This window comes from Mesoplodon mirus (assembly GCF_964341445.2).
Source record: "Mesoplodon mirus genome assembly, chromosome: 11".
Classification (NCBI taxonomy): Eukaryota; Metazoa; Chordata; class Mammalia; order Artiodactyla; family Ziphiidae; genus Mesoplodon; species Mesoplodon mirus.
Window position 1 is genome coordinate 101,803,652 of NC_138987.1, and position 15,032 is coordinate 101,818,683.

Consider the following 15,032-nt stretch of genomic DNA (forward strand, 5'->3'; position numbering starts at 1 on the left):
CCCCTTCGTCTCCAGAGATGTGGATGATGTCTGATTCCTGTCCGTAGGAAGGCATCTGGAAGGAAGCCGCATGGTGGTAAAAATAAGCGGGAGGGCTTCCCTGGTGGCACAGTGGTTGAGAGTCCGCCTGCCGATTCAGGGGACGTGGGTTCGTGCCCCAGTCCAGGAAGATCCCACATGCCACGGAGCGGCTGGGCCCATGAGCCATGGCCGCTGAGCCTGTGCGTCCGGAGCCTGTGCTCTGCAACGGGAGAGGCCTCAGCAGTGAGAGGCCCGCGTACCGCAAAAAAATAAAAAATAAGCGGGAGCCGTGGAGCTGTTTAGATCAGTGCTTTTTTCTTGCAGGAGAAGAGGATGAGGAGGAGCCTGAGATGCCCGTGGGCCCCCGCCCACGCCCCCTCTCTGAGCTGCACCTGAAGGAGAAGGCGGTGCCCATGCCAGAAGCCAGCGCCTTCTTCATCTTCAGCCCGAGCAACAGGTGTGTGCACAGGGCTTTGCTCTCTCTGTGACACAAGCCCGGCAGGTGTCAGCGCCCTCCAGCCTCTGGGTGGTCCTGGGACTCTCCCAGCTCCCCACAGCTTGTGTAAACAGGCACGGATTTAGGGAATAGAGTCCTGGATTCTGAATCAGAAGACCTGGGTTTCCTTTTCTCTCCATTTTGTGACATGTGTAAACTCTGTTTCTATTCTGTTGGTGATTACATTTAACTTAACAAAGCCTAAAGTTGAACAAGATCCGAAACCTTCTGCAAAATAGAAGGAGTTAAAATAGTTAGACTACTTTAACTCCTCCCAGACCTCCTACCTTACGTGTTATGGTTGATGAGTATTTTGGTCCCGACCTTTATTTCCAACACGACAAGTCAGACATGAGTACCTGAGTAGACAGTGTATGTTTGGATTTACATACCACTTACTATTTTATCTGTTCACCATTTTTTATGCGTCTCAGTCCATCCTTCGGCAATCATTTTCTTTCCTCCTTAAAGTACATTGCTCAGAAGTTCTTTTATGGAAAATTCACTTGGCCTCTGTTTATCTGTAATCCTTTCCATTTCTTGTTCTTGAAAGGTAGTTTGGCTGTGTACACACTTTCAGGTTGACGGGTTTTAGCCTTCAGTGTGTTGGACGTGTTCTTCCACTGTGAAGTCGGAATGCCTACAATTGTTCCTTTGTCAGAATCTGCCCCTTGTCTCCAGTGGCTTTTAACATCCTCTGCTGTCTCTGGGGTTGTGCACTTTTACCACCATGGATTTCTTTCCATTTATCCTGCTTGGAATATGTTATGTTTCTTAAGTCTATGGATTTATATTTTTGTCAGTTCTTGAATGACATTAAAGATTAGGAAAAGAATAGCTGCTTCTTGGAAAGTTGCAGGACAGTCTCTTTACACACTGCCTCATCTTCCTTCTCTCCAGTTGGTCCAAGGAGACACAAGTTAGACCTTCCCATTCTTTCCTTCCCAGCTCACACATTCGCATCTTCATATCATTCATCTCCTAGTCTCTTGGTTGGAATTCTGGGTCATTTCTTCAGATATATCTTCCAATTTCTCAATTCTCTCTTCATCTCTATGTTACTGTGTAAACCAGTTTTCACATCAGCTTCTATCTTTTCACTTCAGACAGTTCCAGGTCTTGCTTGGTTTTCCAGCTCCATCTGTCTATGTCTGAGTTTCTTGTTGATTCATCATCTTTGTGGTCAAGTCCTTTATTCCATTAAACATTTCAAATATAGCTGTTCTATAATGTGTATCTCATGTTTCCAATATACACAGTCTTTGGGGAGGGGCCGTCTAAGTCAATTATTTGTAGTTTCTTCGATTCCCATCTCAGTGGCTTCTCTTCTTGAGTGTTTAATGATCTTTGATTGTGACCTCAATACTTCGTCTTAATCAGCAAGATTCCCATGGACCTAAATTAGGACCGGGAAGCTTTCGTCCAGATGCTCCCTGAGGGCATTAGCTCCGCCTAGGGGTCCCGGGCGCCTCCGCCCCACCTCCGACTGGCTCGAAGTTTCCTGACAGCAGTGCTGCCTCTGGCCTCGTCAGGCGCCTCTGCCCATCACAGCTGCATGTCACACAGACCCCAGCTCAGTGGACTGGCTTGTTTGTTTGGGGAGGATCGCTGCAGACCTTTCCTAACTCTCGTGAAACCAGAATTGTCTCAAAAAGCTTGTCCTTTCCAGAATTTGGTGCTTCTGCATCAGTAAGGTCTCTCAGAGCATTTAGTCAACCACACGCCAGGAGCAGAAGCCTGGAGGCCGGGTTCAAGCCCTGGCCACACACACACACTGTGTCTGAGCAAGCCTGTCCTTCCCGGTGTCAGTGGGTTTTATCTATAAAATGAAGACGATAATCACACCCTTCTCCCCTCCTACTGTCAAGACGACACAGTATAAATGACACCCTCGGCGTCCAAGGATCTACCGTGAGCGCTCAGGGGTCAGGTGTGTCATTCTTTGTCATTGTGCCGAGGTGCGGGATTGACATACTGCCACGGGAGCAAGTCCCCTCAGAGTCGGGGCGCCCGCGCTTCTGGGTGGCTCTGTTGCTCCCTGTACAGAAACATATGAAGTGGATCTTACAAAGTCGTTATTTTTAATGATGGGAAAGACGTCCCCAAACGAAAGCCGGTGGGTGGTGTCACAGCAGTGTGAGAAATGTAGGGGTTCCCAAAGGTCTCAGGCGCCAGCCCGAGGCCCTGTGGGTGGGCCCACGGTGTGGCGGGCGGTGGCGCTATTGCTCCGCTGCAGCGGGACGTCTCGGGGCTGAAGGAGCGGAGGCCCCAGCCCCGTGTGATGGCCCCTCCCGCCTCCCCTGCAGGTTCCGCCTCCAGTGCCATCGCATCGTCAACGACTCCATCTTCACCAACCTGATCCTCTTCTTCATCCTGCTCAGCAGCATCTCCCTGGCTGCCGAGGACCCCGTCCAGCACACCTCCTTCAGGAACCACGTAGGTACCTGGTCCCCTGCACCCCGCCCCCGCCGTGTGGCCCCCAGCTTCTGTGGCTGCCCAGCCCCATCGTTCAGTCCAGAGCCCAGCCCACATCTCAGGGTCAGAGGCACAGCAGACATTTCCTTAAGAGATGAGAGGTGGGTGGAAACCCATCTTAGGACTGTTAGCAGGAGGAGACCATGGACCCAGCGCCTCAGGCCAGCCTGACGGGCCACAGCAGACTCCACGGCCCGCGGATGTTCCCCGGGGGTCCACCTCCCCGGAACTGAGTGGTTTATACCTTGCCCTGAGGTACACTGGCCCGTCCTGGCCCCCGGGGGGGCAGTGGCAGACGGGTACTCTGATGAGGCCGCCCTCGTATAGGGCCTCAGTGAGCCTCTGCAAAGTCTAAACTAAATTTGGAGACCACCCCAGGCTCTGGTGACCTACATCATAGGCCAGAGTAAGACCTGCCATATCTCAAAGCCTCGAAACTTTATCAAATCCCAACCAGGTGGACACGAAGGGAGGAGTCCACCACCTGCCAAGCCAGCCGGTGGTCCTGCAGCCTGCGTGGTCCAGAGCTTTCTTACTGGGAAAGGGCAGGCCCTTGCTCTGATCCGTCACCTGAGACGTAGTAAAGCATGAACCCCGGAGCCTGACCCTAGCCTGGGGTGCACCCTTCCGCACCCTGAAGGGCACAGCAGCAGTGTAGGGTCCCACGAACCTGAGAGACTAGCTCGTCACGCCAATGCGAATTAAGCCTTTTGCAATTTTATGCAGAGATAAGCAAACCCCATGCTGTCCTTTGGACAAGCATCCCAGCGGTCTGATTTGGGTTTGTAAGTAAACTGAATTCATGAGAAAAGCACCCAGCCAGACCCAGGACCAGTTGAGTCGGCCCTGGAAGCTCCCCTCACAGATCTGGGGACTTCGGGACCCAGTGCTGTGCCAGCGCCTCTGGTCCCCTAACCCGTTCCACCGTCTCCCCATGGAAAGGCTCCCTGCTTTGGGAGTGTGACTTCCCTGCTGGTGACCCCTCCTCCCATCCTGCTTCTCCCCTCCCTGCCCCATCCCCACCCTGTGTCTCTTTGTTTTACAGATTCTGTTTTATTTTGACATTGTTTTCACTACCATTTTCACCATTGAAATTGCTCTGAAGGTAATGCGTGCCCCCTGCTCCTGCCCTGTCCTGTCCTGTCCTGTCCTGTCCTGTCCGGCTGCCGCTGCTCTGCTGCTAACACACGCTCTGCTGTCCGGTCACTCGGAGCCACTAATCTGGTTGTGCTTATCTTTCAGATCCTAGGCAACGCGGACTATGTCTTCACTAGTATCTTTACGTTAGAAATTGTCCTCAAGGTAACGCGCGCGGCAAAGCCTCCTCTCCGTGCTCGTGCCCCTTTTCTCTGGCTTCTTTCACTCGTTTTTACTCTCAAGTCTGGAACTGGAGGACTTTGGGCCCCTCACTCTGTGCCTTGTGCACAGTGTCGGACTGATGCTGGCCGGGCACCACCGCCCCCCACCGCCTCTGGGAACCATGCCTGCCCCGGGCGGGAGCCGCCCTTTCCTCCTCCTGCCCAGAGGAGATGCCACACAAACAACAAACGTGGGACAGCTCCGGGCCTCCAGGAGTCACCCTGCCTGTGCCCTGGGGACGCCTGTTGTCAGCACAGGCCTGTGTGGTGGTGATCACGGGGCCAAGGCCAGTGTCCCGACGGAGGGCTTTGGGCAGACCCTGGAGACACCTCTGAGCCCTGGGTCACCCCCAAGGCTCCGCTGCCTCACCCCTTGCCCCAGGCCTGGAGGAGGGAGCCATGTTCTCCAGGGCTCAGTGTGGAACCCAGAGCTCAGGGCTGAGGGGCGGGACCCCCAGGCCCAGACCCGCTCCAGCCCTGTGACCCCAACACAGTAGAGCCCACGTCGGAGTAGCTTCGGATGACAGGCGTTGGCCCTAAACTTTATTTTGTTATTTCTATTAATATACAATTAATATATTACTTACATCTAGTCTGTTGGGGTTTCCAAGTCTCCCAGGCCACCCGAGCTTCGGGGGTGAGTTCCGAGTCGAGGGAGTGGGTGTGACTCCCGTTCTCTCCCAGAGCCTGGGGGTCACCCTCCCCACGCTCGGCGGGGCTGCCCCACTCGGTGCCTCCCCGGGGTCCAAGCTCCTCCCACCCTGCACGTGTGGCAGCCCCAGACCCTCCCTCCTGGCCTCCTTCAGGTGAGGACGGTCTGTCACATCCACGTACAACCTGAGCGGTCACTTCCGCGTGCCTTCTTTTTTTTGTCCAGACCCCCTGGTTCCAGCTAACCAGACACTAACCAAGAGGAAACCAGGAGTGTTCCTCGGGTTTTCTCTCTGACCCCGGGGGTGGGGAGAGGGAACCAGGGCCGCCCGGCTGCGTGGACGCCCTTCCCTGGGCTCCAGACTCAGGAGGCACACAAACACCACACTCTTCCCCGGTCTCAGCCCCTCCCCGGAGCTCCCGGGTGGGCCTCAGCGGCGCTCCTTTTCCTCCAAGGCTGCCGTCTCCTTACAAGCACGGTGCTGGAGAGATCCTCTCTCCCGCCCACCCTCTCCCTCTGCTTCCCGCTTCTACGCTGCCTGACTGTGCCTCTAGGTGGAGCCCGGCCCCAGGACACTGCCTACACCTCTTCCCCCAGGGGGCCTCTGCCCAGCCCGTGGGCCCGGCATCCTGCCCGGCGGAGGTGACCGTCGTGCAGGAGGGGTGTCCAGTGTCAGGGACAGTTGGAAGGCCTGGGCACGTTTAGCCTTGTGGGACCAGGACAGTTGGCCTGAATGATGCCAAGGGCTGTCACCTAGAGGAGGAGGGAGGTGGGACCAGAACCCGCGAGTAGAGATTGCAGAAGGTAAGATGCGTTCAATGAGCGGCATTGCCGCCCGGAGAGGAGCTGGCTGGACGGAGGGGCGTCCTGCCCTCCCAGCCCAGAGTTCAACCCTTTTCTCTCCCCAGCGAGGCTCTTCCTGGGCAAGGGTTAGGACTTGAGGAGCAGAAGCGGGGTGGGTGGCAGTCAGCAGACAGGGTAAAAGGGGGATCCTGCACTGGGTACCTGACTCCCTGGATGTCACAGGGAACTTTCAAATAAATGCCCCATTTTCCCAGCGTCCACCTGCCCTTTCTCCTATGGCCACCCTTCCTCTGGCCCTGCCTGGGTGGACGGCCTGCACACACACACGCGCACACACACACACACACACACACACTCGCCAGCCTTCAGGGCTCAGGGCCTCTCAGGTAACACAAGCCATGGAAGCACCCGGACCTGCACTCGGGGGCCCAGACCTCCACTAAGAGACAGGGCAGCAGCCCCTCCAGATGGCAGGCCTTTGGGGCAGATCTCCAGCTGTATTTCCCTGCAACCCTTCACATAATCCACCCACTTCTAGAAGCTTCTGCAGGACACAGGTGCCTGAGTCCCCTGTGACCCCCTCCTGCAGGAGATAAGTGGGAAGAATTAGGTTCCAAGGGCTATTTTTGCCAATTTCCCCTGTGTCTGCTTTTGAATCGCTCCGCAGACAGGCTGCCTTGCGCACGCTCTGTTTCCAAAGAGATAGATTGGGCCCCAGGTGACCATGGAGCTGCTCCCAAGTTCTAAGCCGTCAGCTCTAAATTTCCGCCTTGGGCTGTCGCTTCACGGCTATGACCTTTCAGCCCTTCACCTGGAAATCCACTGGCCCTTAGCTCACGTCAAGGAAATCGGACCGGTGTTTGTGGGGCCTCCACAGCGGCTCTAGGCTGAGCTCCGAGGGGGGTGGTGACAGCAAACCCAAGACAGTCATCACCCCTGACGTGGTCCCTTCTTAGTCTCCAAGGGGCTTTCACGTGGTTCTCCAGCAGGCGCCTCACAAGGGCAGGGAAGGGGATGCTACTTTACAGAGGGGGACACTGAACATCCTCCCCCATCACGGGAGGGACCCAGAAGCCACGTCCTAGCTCTCCGGCCGAGTCCAGTTCTCTGTAGAGAAGCTCGCCTGGCATGGAGCTTGCCATCTGCAGGACAGTGACCTAAGGGCTTTACATGTAATTCCCGAGGGCGCTTACAACCCTCCAGGGTAGAGGATGTTGTTGCCCCATTTCTCAGATGAGACTCAGGGAAGTTGAGTAACTTGCCCGGGCGCTCATAGTGCAGGGGGTGGGATTCAAACTCAAGTGGCCCGGCTCCAGAGCTGTGCTCTTACTGTGGTGTCCACGGCCACTCTCAACACACGGCTCCAGAACCAGACAGTGGAATGGAGCTCAGAGTACTAGGCATGGGTCATCAGCACTGCCTGAGGCTGGGAAGTGGACGGATGCGGGTCGCCAGCGTCCTTGGTAGAACTTCGGGCGTTAGGGTCTACCCGAGACTCAGGGATTGTCTGGGACTAAACCAGGAAAGTCCTGGGAAGCCAGGGTGGCTGGTCCCCACTGGGGGTGCCCCCAGAGGACCGTGTCCTAGGCGGGCCCTGAGGTGGAGCGAGCTTGGGGGCAGGGGGGTGGACCTGAGCCTACAGGGGCGCAAGGGCCGCTGACAGTCCTGGGCGGGGAGCCTTCAGGGGCTGCAGCCGCAGCAGCAGCAGAAGCTCCTGGCACCGTGTCTCCTCCTGTCCTGCCTGCCCCCCAGCCCTCCGCCACTTCCCTGCTCTTCACCTGGGCCCGGCCGGAGGTGCCGTGTGGGGAGGGCTGGAGTGAGGGGTCTCTGGAGCCCAGGGGGCTGCTCATGCCACGCCTCCCCATGTCCCCCCAGATGACCGCCTACGGGGCCTTCCTGCACAAGGGCTCCTTCTGCCGGAACTACTTCAACATCCTGGACCTGCTGGTGGTCAGCGTGTCCCTCATCTCCTTCGGCATCCAGTGAGTGGGGCCCCCGGGAGGCGTGTACTGGGGACAGTGTCGGAGAGGACAGCCGAGAGCCAGGGCTGGGGGGAGAGGACAGCTGGTGGCGGGGAGGCCTGCCTGTGGCCACGGCGGACCTAGGCTGGGAACGGGATGGGGCCTCGCTGGCGGCTGTGGCTTCTGGCATCTGGGTCCTCAGTGGTGGGACCCTTGGGGTACATTGACCCAAGCGAGGATCTGTTTCCATGTGTGGATCTCACCCAGCAGGCGGGCCCGGCCCAGTTATGAGAGAGGAAGGTCTCCAGGGCCCTCCCACCGGCTCCGCAGGCACCCTCAGCCCAGGCCTGCCATGGCCACGGGCAGCCCTGACTCCCCCCACCCCTTCCTCTCTGGCCTCCAGTCAGAGCCCCTGAGGAGGGAGGGAGAGGGAGGGAGAGGGACAAGGACTGGTCCTCACTCCTGGCTGCGCAGGGGAATCACCGGAGCAGCTTTAAAACAAGACCTTTGCCCAGACCCCTCCCACCCCACAAGCTTTGATTTAATTGGTCTGGGCTACAGCCAGGGCCTGAGGGATTTTAAATGCTCTCCGGACAGTTCCACCTGCAACCAAGGCTGTGGACGTGCTCAGGTTTAAAAGTATCTCTTGACTAGTTTCTCCCGAATTCTACCAGCTGATACTGCTAACCCTGTACTTAACTTCCAAAGCGCTTTCCGTGCACATTCGTCTCTGACCCTCACAGGACCCATGAGGCAGGCAGGGCCAGGGATGTTGTCACTGGTTTATAGACAGAAAAACTGAGGTCGGGACCTGGGACTTGCCCCGGGTCACCCCAGTGGTGGAGCAGAAACGTCTTGGGGCTCCATCCCGAGGCTGTCCCGGTGATAGGCCTAGAAGGAGCGGAGGTGGAGGCATTCAGAGTGAGACCCTTTGCTAGGATCATCATTATTTTGCCCCAGGCTGTCTGCCTGTGAGCCTGCGGGTCTAATCCCGTCACTGCCACTAAATCACTCTGAACCTTGAGCCACGAATCCCCCCCTCAGTCTGGCCTTTCCATCCCTCGCATTGTCCCTGAGATGCTAGGATGATCGGGCAGCCCTTTGAGTCCCTTGCGTTCAGAGTCGTGAACCAGAGACGTAGGACTCGCCCCCATCCCACTCTCAGCGGACGGCGTCCTGACACAGGAGGAAAGAGGTGGGCGCTTGCTGACGGGACCGCGTGTTTTAGGTCCCAAGGAGGGTACAGGCTCTCCAAAGGCGGCTAGTGCGTGAGGGTGAGGGACACTTCAGAGAGCCCGCCAGCCCGCCGGGGTGAGGGGCCTGTGTGCCCCTGGAGGGCAGAGCAGTGGCCTGTGCTCCCAGGGGAGCCGGCTGGGCCCTGGCGTCCCAGGTGCGCGGAGTCTGTGGTGTCAGAGCTGTTGCCTCTAGGCCTGGGTGTGCTGTGCACAGAGTGAGCGTGACAGGCAGCCACCTGGGACTTGGGTTTGCAGGTGAGCACAGGTGTCTCCTCCACCCGAAGTCCCACCATTCGTACAGTATTTCTTCAAGTTCATGATAATAAAAGCCACCCTGTATTCACATCACAACATGTGCCAGTTAGGCTGCTAGATGGTTCGTGTGCCTTTTCTCACTTAATCCTTGCAACAAGCTCGTGAGGTGATCACTGCCCCGTTTTACAGATGAAGAAGCTGGGGCTCAACAACGTTAGGAAGTGTATGTATCCTCAGTGGCCGGGGTTTGGTGGAGCTCTGCCTCGCCCTGCATGTCCTCGGCACGGTAAACACCCCCCGAGTAGCACATGACACTGCTGATGCCTCGTGGGAAATGCTTTTCCCATGATTCGCTCCCCAACAAGAAAGTCCCCGGCTCCCCGGCCAGCTCTGGGTCCCTGCAGTGGGAGAAGAGAGTAGGAAATGGTGCTGGGGCGAGAAAGTCCCCAGCAGACTCCCCAGTTTCTCCATTTGGGCTGGGACTTCCTGCCAGGAAGCGGCTCACCCTCCTCTGCTGCTGGACCAGGAGCAGGAGAGGCTCACCCCCGCCCGTCCTCTCTCCCAGGTCCAGTGCCATCAACGTGGTGAAGATCTTGCGAGTCCTGAGGGTGCTCAGGCCCCTGAGGGCCATCAACAGGGCCAAGGGACTGAAGGTGAGGTGGGCGGGCCTGGGCGGGAGCCCCCAACCCAGCAAGCCTCAGCCTGGGGGTCCACGTGAGGCGACAGGCAGGCGGGCGGCAGGGACAATAGTCAGGCTCCCGGGTCGGAGCCGGGACCCTCCTGCCAGCACCTCAGCCCCACCTCCCATCCCGGATCTGTGATACACGGAGCCACAGCAGAGACCCCCGTTCACAGTCCCAACTTCTCAGCAAAGCTTTTGCAAAAGGAGACACACACACTACCCGGAGCCCCAGGTAGTGATGAGACCCCTGAATTGCTGCCCCTGGAACATGGGAAGTTAGCGGGTCTTTGGTCCCTGTGGTCACCTGGAGCCCAGTGGGACGTGGGTTTCACCAGCCTCCATCACCCTGTGACCTAGGAGGACGCTTTGCCCCTTTGAGTGCGATTCCCCCGCTCGTGGCAAAGGGCTGCCCGCACCTCCTCTGAGAGGCTCGTGGCAAAGGGGGCTCAGCCAAGGCCCCGGACCCGACCCGCTCTGTCCACCTGCAGCACGTGGTGCAGTGCGTGTTCGTGGCCATCCGCACCATCGGGAACATCGTGATCGTCACCACGCTGCTGCAGTTCATGTTCGCCTGCATCGGGGTCCAGCTCTTCAAGGTGCGGTCCTGGCCGGATCTGTGGCCCTGCATCCTTCCCGCCCACCAGCTTCTGGGACCTGGACGGGAGCTGGCAGAGGGGACACGGAGGGGACGGTGCTGGGTCACACTGGGGATGGGTGCGGCCTCCCCACAGCCCCTCCCAGCTTCCAGACCCAAGGAGGGCTAGTTCCCAGACCGGAGGAGGACCAACTAGTTCCCAGACCAGGGGAGGACTAACTAGTTCCCAGACCAGGGGAGGACTAACTAGTCCCCAGACCAGGGGAGGACTAACTAGTTCCCAGACCAGGGGAGGACTAACTAGTCCCCAGCCTGAGGAGAGCAGCGCGGAGGCAGGGGCCTCCATCGCCACCTGGCCCTCTCAGCCCCGGCCCTTCCTTGTAGAGAACGGCAGAGGGACTGCTATCCCCCGACCCCTCCGTGCGAGTCACCCTCCTAAGCCCGCAGGGCTCCCCGTGACCACAGCACCGAGTCCCCCCAGGGCGCTGCAGAGCGCCGGTTTGTCTGGGTCCTCACCCTGCTCCTGGCGGGCCCGCGGCGACGGGGAGGCCGGGTCCCTGGCTCCCGCCCTTCTCTGCCTCAGCCCGTCTCTTTCTGCCCTCGTCCACCTGAAGCTCTCCCCCCACCGTGGCATCGTGCCCTGACGTCCACCGCCGAGCTCAGCCCCTAGCCCTGCCCGTGCCCCCTCCCTCACCAGACCTGCCTTGTGGGCCCAGCTTCGCCGCCTGGGCTTCCCTTCGGTCGGGTGCCTGCGGCCCAGGGCGTGTTTGTGCACCGACCACTCTGAGTCCTGACTTCCCGTCTGGGCTTTGCTCTCCTTACACTTTGGTCCCGAGACCCCAGCGCAGAGCTGGCTGCAGAGAATCACTCATCGGTGTTTGACGGGTCCCTCGATGAAGGAGCATCTCCAGTCACTTTGCTCTTCCACCTTCCAGGGCAAGCTCTACACCTGTTCAGACAGTTCCAAACAGACGGAGGCTGAGTGCAAGTGAGTACGGCCGGGGGGCAGCCAAGCTGGTTGACTGCAGGCGGTTGGTGACTTGTCCTGAGAGGAGGGATGGCCCGTTCTTTCTCTGACAGCAGCGGTGGCTGCACTTTTACCCACGGGTTGTCTGGTCCTATTGACGTAACACGTGAGATCATCTGTTCCTGAATATTCCACCCCTGACATCTTCCCAGTGGCTAGAACTATGGGTTTAAGCTTAGCCAGTTTCATCCCACCCCCAAGCCAGGGGGCACTGGTGGGTAGGCTGAGGGGAGATGGGAGACCCCAGAACGAGCCCTTTCTCCCTTCCTCAGGGGGAACTACGTCACATACAAGGACGGGGAGGTGGATCACCCCATCATCCAGCCCCGCAGCTGGGAGAACAGCAAGTTTGACTTTGACAATGTCCTGGCAGCTATGATGGCCCTGTTCACCGTCTCCACCTTTGAGGGGTGGCCAGAGTGAGTATGCAGCCCGGGCCAGTCTCCGCTGCCGCCCCGCACCCTTCCCAGAACCCCTACTTCTCCGGCTCCCCGTAGGCCATGGCTGCCGCCCGAACACCACTCTTCTTCTGGATTTCAGAGCTTCAACCCAAAACGAGCTCCTTTTAGCTCCCCTCCCCGACCTAGACTGAGCTGCAGTGAAGTCTGTCATCACCCTCATGGCATCTGGGAGCGGAGGGGGCCCTGGGTCACCGTAGGACTGAAAGCCAGCACTCCCGGCAGGCACGGACGTGGGTAGAGATGGCGGAGGTGCCCGCTGGTTAGACTCTGCCCCGGTCTCCTTGGAGGGAGCTGTGTCTGATTTACAGAGGAAAGTTCCTGCAGAGGCAGTACCGCCAGGCCTGGACCAGCCTGGTGGCCCGTAAGCTGCGTCCCCTCTACCAGGCCTGTCCAGGAGGGGCTCCGTGTATCTCTGTACAGACACCTGCTTCCCTCACGCCCCCATGTGTATTCCGGTGGCATGATCATCTGAAAGTCAGGAAACTCTAGATATTTCTAAGTCAACAACAGCACGTGATCTTAGGCGAGAGGCACCATTATTAAATGGTAAAATACCAGTACTACCTAGAGAACAGCCAAGTGCTGTGTGGAGTAACGGAGGCGGGAGAGGAAGGAGGCCCGTCCGCGAAGAGAAGCAGCCTGATGGGCACGTAGCCCTGGCCCAGGTGGGCGGCAGACACAGGCTACCTGAGTGTAAACCAGACCGTTGCTGATGACCTGAGTGAGCCTGGGGCATTTTTTTTATCAAGTGTTTCTATCTAAACGGATACTCGTTCTCAGATTTATTTTATGTTCACTGTAACACCCTCCGAGTCTCTGCCAGAGAAGCAGCAAAGCTGTTTCAATATTTACCAAGATCTCCAGCATTTGAAATCAATGGCCATGACTCGTGTCACACGTAGACAGTTCCTGCCAGTTTCAAAACACCTTCACATACGTTAGATCAACTACCCTGCCCGGTAGGAAAGTCCGGAATTATTGTCTCCACTTGGCAGGTGAGGAATCTGAGGCTCAGAGAGGTTGAGTGGTTTGCCCAAGTCACACAGCCAGTAAGAGGCAGGGACGGGGCTTGAACGCAGGCCCCCTGACTCTCAGCCTGGAGCTGTCCCCGGCCCCCTGGCCCCGGGGCGCTAGGAGCAGCGGTGTCATCGCCCCCGCCCTCCGCGGGCTGTCCCCCCCAGGCTGCTGTACCGCTCCATCGACTCCCACACGGAGGACAAGGGCCCCATTTACAACTACCGCGTGGAGATCTCCGTCTTCTTCATCATCTACATCATCATCATCGCCTTCTTCATGATGAACATCTTCGTGGGCTTCGTCATCGTCACCTTCCAGGAGCAGGGGGAGCAGGAGTACAAGAACTGCGAGCTGGACAAGAACCAGGTGCCACCGGGGGCCAGGGGCCGGGGGTGGGGGCTGCAGCTTGGGCCCCCGGGGGAGGCTGTGGTCGGGAGAGAGCCCCAGCGCCCCCCCCCCCCGCAGTGTCTCCTGGAGGCCCAAGGGCAGAAGGAACACAGACCCTGCAGATCCAGCTTGCAGCCGCGCTCAACCAACAGGGTCTGTTAACAGCTCCTCAGGGAGACTCGGTGGCGGGTCTGGGGGCTTCTGTGAAAGAGCCTCTCACCCACACCTAGAAGCCGATGAGTCAGGAGGTGCCCAGGGTGGGGCGGCACCGTTGATAGAGAGGAAAGAAACCACAACAGTGGGAGTGGAGGTTTGGGGCGGGGAGAGGACGGCTTAGACACCACTGTTAGATGGTTTCTTGTAGAACAGAGAGACCGTGCCCGCAGAGGGCAGAGAGGGCTCCAGCCGGCCCTGGGCTGAGCTCCGCGGCCGGGAGGGCAGGCTGGGTGTGCGGTCAGGAGGCGGGGAAGCGTCCACGGGAAATGTGTCCCGTCCATGGGGGCCTCGAGCTCTGCTAGGGAAGGAGCACCGCCCCCGTCAGGCCCGCTGCAGCCCTTGCGGCTCCGATGTCCGCACCTTGGGCCTAGACTCAGCATTCTGGCCGCTGTGTGGACTTCGGATTGTAAGGAAGCCAGGAGAGAGGGAGGCCCATTAGCAAGTGTAGGCGAGAGGTGATGGTAGAGGTGGAGAGAACAGAGCTGGTCGGGCTTGGAGGCTGGGGTGAGAGAAGGGCCTGGGTGACCCTGGTCCTGACCTGGGCTCCGGGCACAGCGCAGAGATGGCCGGAGTGTAGTCAGCCCAGGATCCCATCCCCTGGCCGTGAGCTGTGACTTCTGGTCTGCGGACCCTGGCAGATAAGGAAGGTGGACTTAGGACAGGAAAAGAACATTGAGGAGAGACGGGCCCCCAGGAGAGTCTGTGGCTGGGAAACCATCAGTGGGAAGACAGACTGTCAATCAGTCAGCAAGTATTTACCGAATGCCACCGAGCATCCGCGGTGTACAGCAGGCATCACCGAGATGGAAGGAAGAAGACACGGACCCCCTGGCTACGTTCTGATGGGGACTAACTAGAAAGGGTCTCTCCCCCGTCAAGAGAGGGATAGAAAATCAAAAAGCGTCCAAGTAGCAGCTCAACCCATAAACGAGCTAGAGCAATAGATGATGTCTCTCCCTCCCAGAGAACCCCACCCCTGGGGTGTGCAGCTTCCTCTGCACCCACCCACCCCCACCGCCCCCATCATCCAGGTTTCTTACCCCCGTCTCCCCGACCCAGCGGCAGTGCGTGGAGTACGCCCTGAAGGCCCGGCCCCTGCGGAGATACATCCCCAAGAACCAGCACCAGTACAAGGTGTGGTACGTGGTCAACTCCACCTACTTCGAGTACCTGATGTTCGTCCTCATCCTCCTCAACACCATCTGCCTGGCCATGCAGGTCGGTCCAGCGGGCCGGCCGTGGCGTCTACCAGTGGGCACGTGGGCGGCGTGTCACCATCACGCTGGCCAAGGGGGCGGGGGGGGCAGCTGGAGAAACACAAGTGTCCCTTCTCGAGGGTGGAGGATCCCAGGACCCTGGGCCGATGAGATGGAGGGAGGGAAGTGGAGCA

The 15,032-nt window shown here is 58.6% G+C and overlaps 1 protein-coding gene across 10 annotated transcripts in view; it reads left to right on the forward strand.

The window, feature by feature from the left end:
• Nucleotides 1–15,032, forward strand: part of CACNA1C (calcium voltage-gated channel subunit alpha1 C) — a 474,002-nt gene that overhangs the window by 399,597 nt on the left and 59,373 nt on the right. For all 10 annotated transcript variants that reach the window (XM_082636564.1, XM_082636557.1, XM_082636560.1 and 7 more), the window contains exons 19-28: nucleotides 346–478; nucleotides 2,824–2,953; nucleotides 4,038–4,097; nucleotides 7,682–7,788; nucleotides 9,823–9,910; nucleotides 10,428–10,535; nucleotides 11,470–11,522; nucleotides 11,834–11,980; nucleotides 13,204–13,405; nucleotides 14,702–14,860. In XM_082636564.1, coding sequence (XP_082492690.1) covers nucleotides 346–478; nucleotides 2,824–2,953; nucleotides 4,038–4,097; nucleotides 7,682–7,788; nucleotides 9,823–9,910; nucleotides 10,428–10,535; nucleotides 11,470–11,522; nucleotides 11,834–11,980; nucleotides 13,204–13,405; nucleotides 14,702–14,860 — 1,187 coding nt within the window. The remainder of the gene's footprint in view (nucleotides 1–345; nucleotides 479–2,823; nucleotides 2,954–4,037; nucleotides 4,098–7,681; nucleotides 7,789–9,822; nucleotides 9,911–10,427; nucleotides 10,536–11,469; nucleotides 11,523–11,833; nucleotides 11,981–13,203; nucleotides 13,406–14,701; nucleotides 14,861–15,032) is intronic.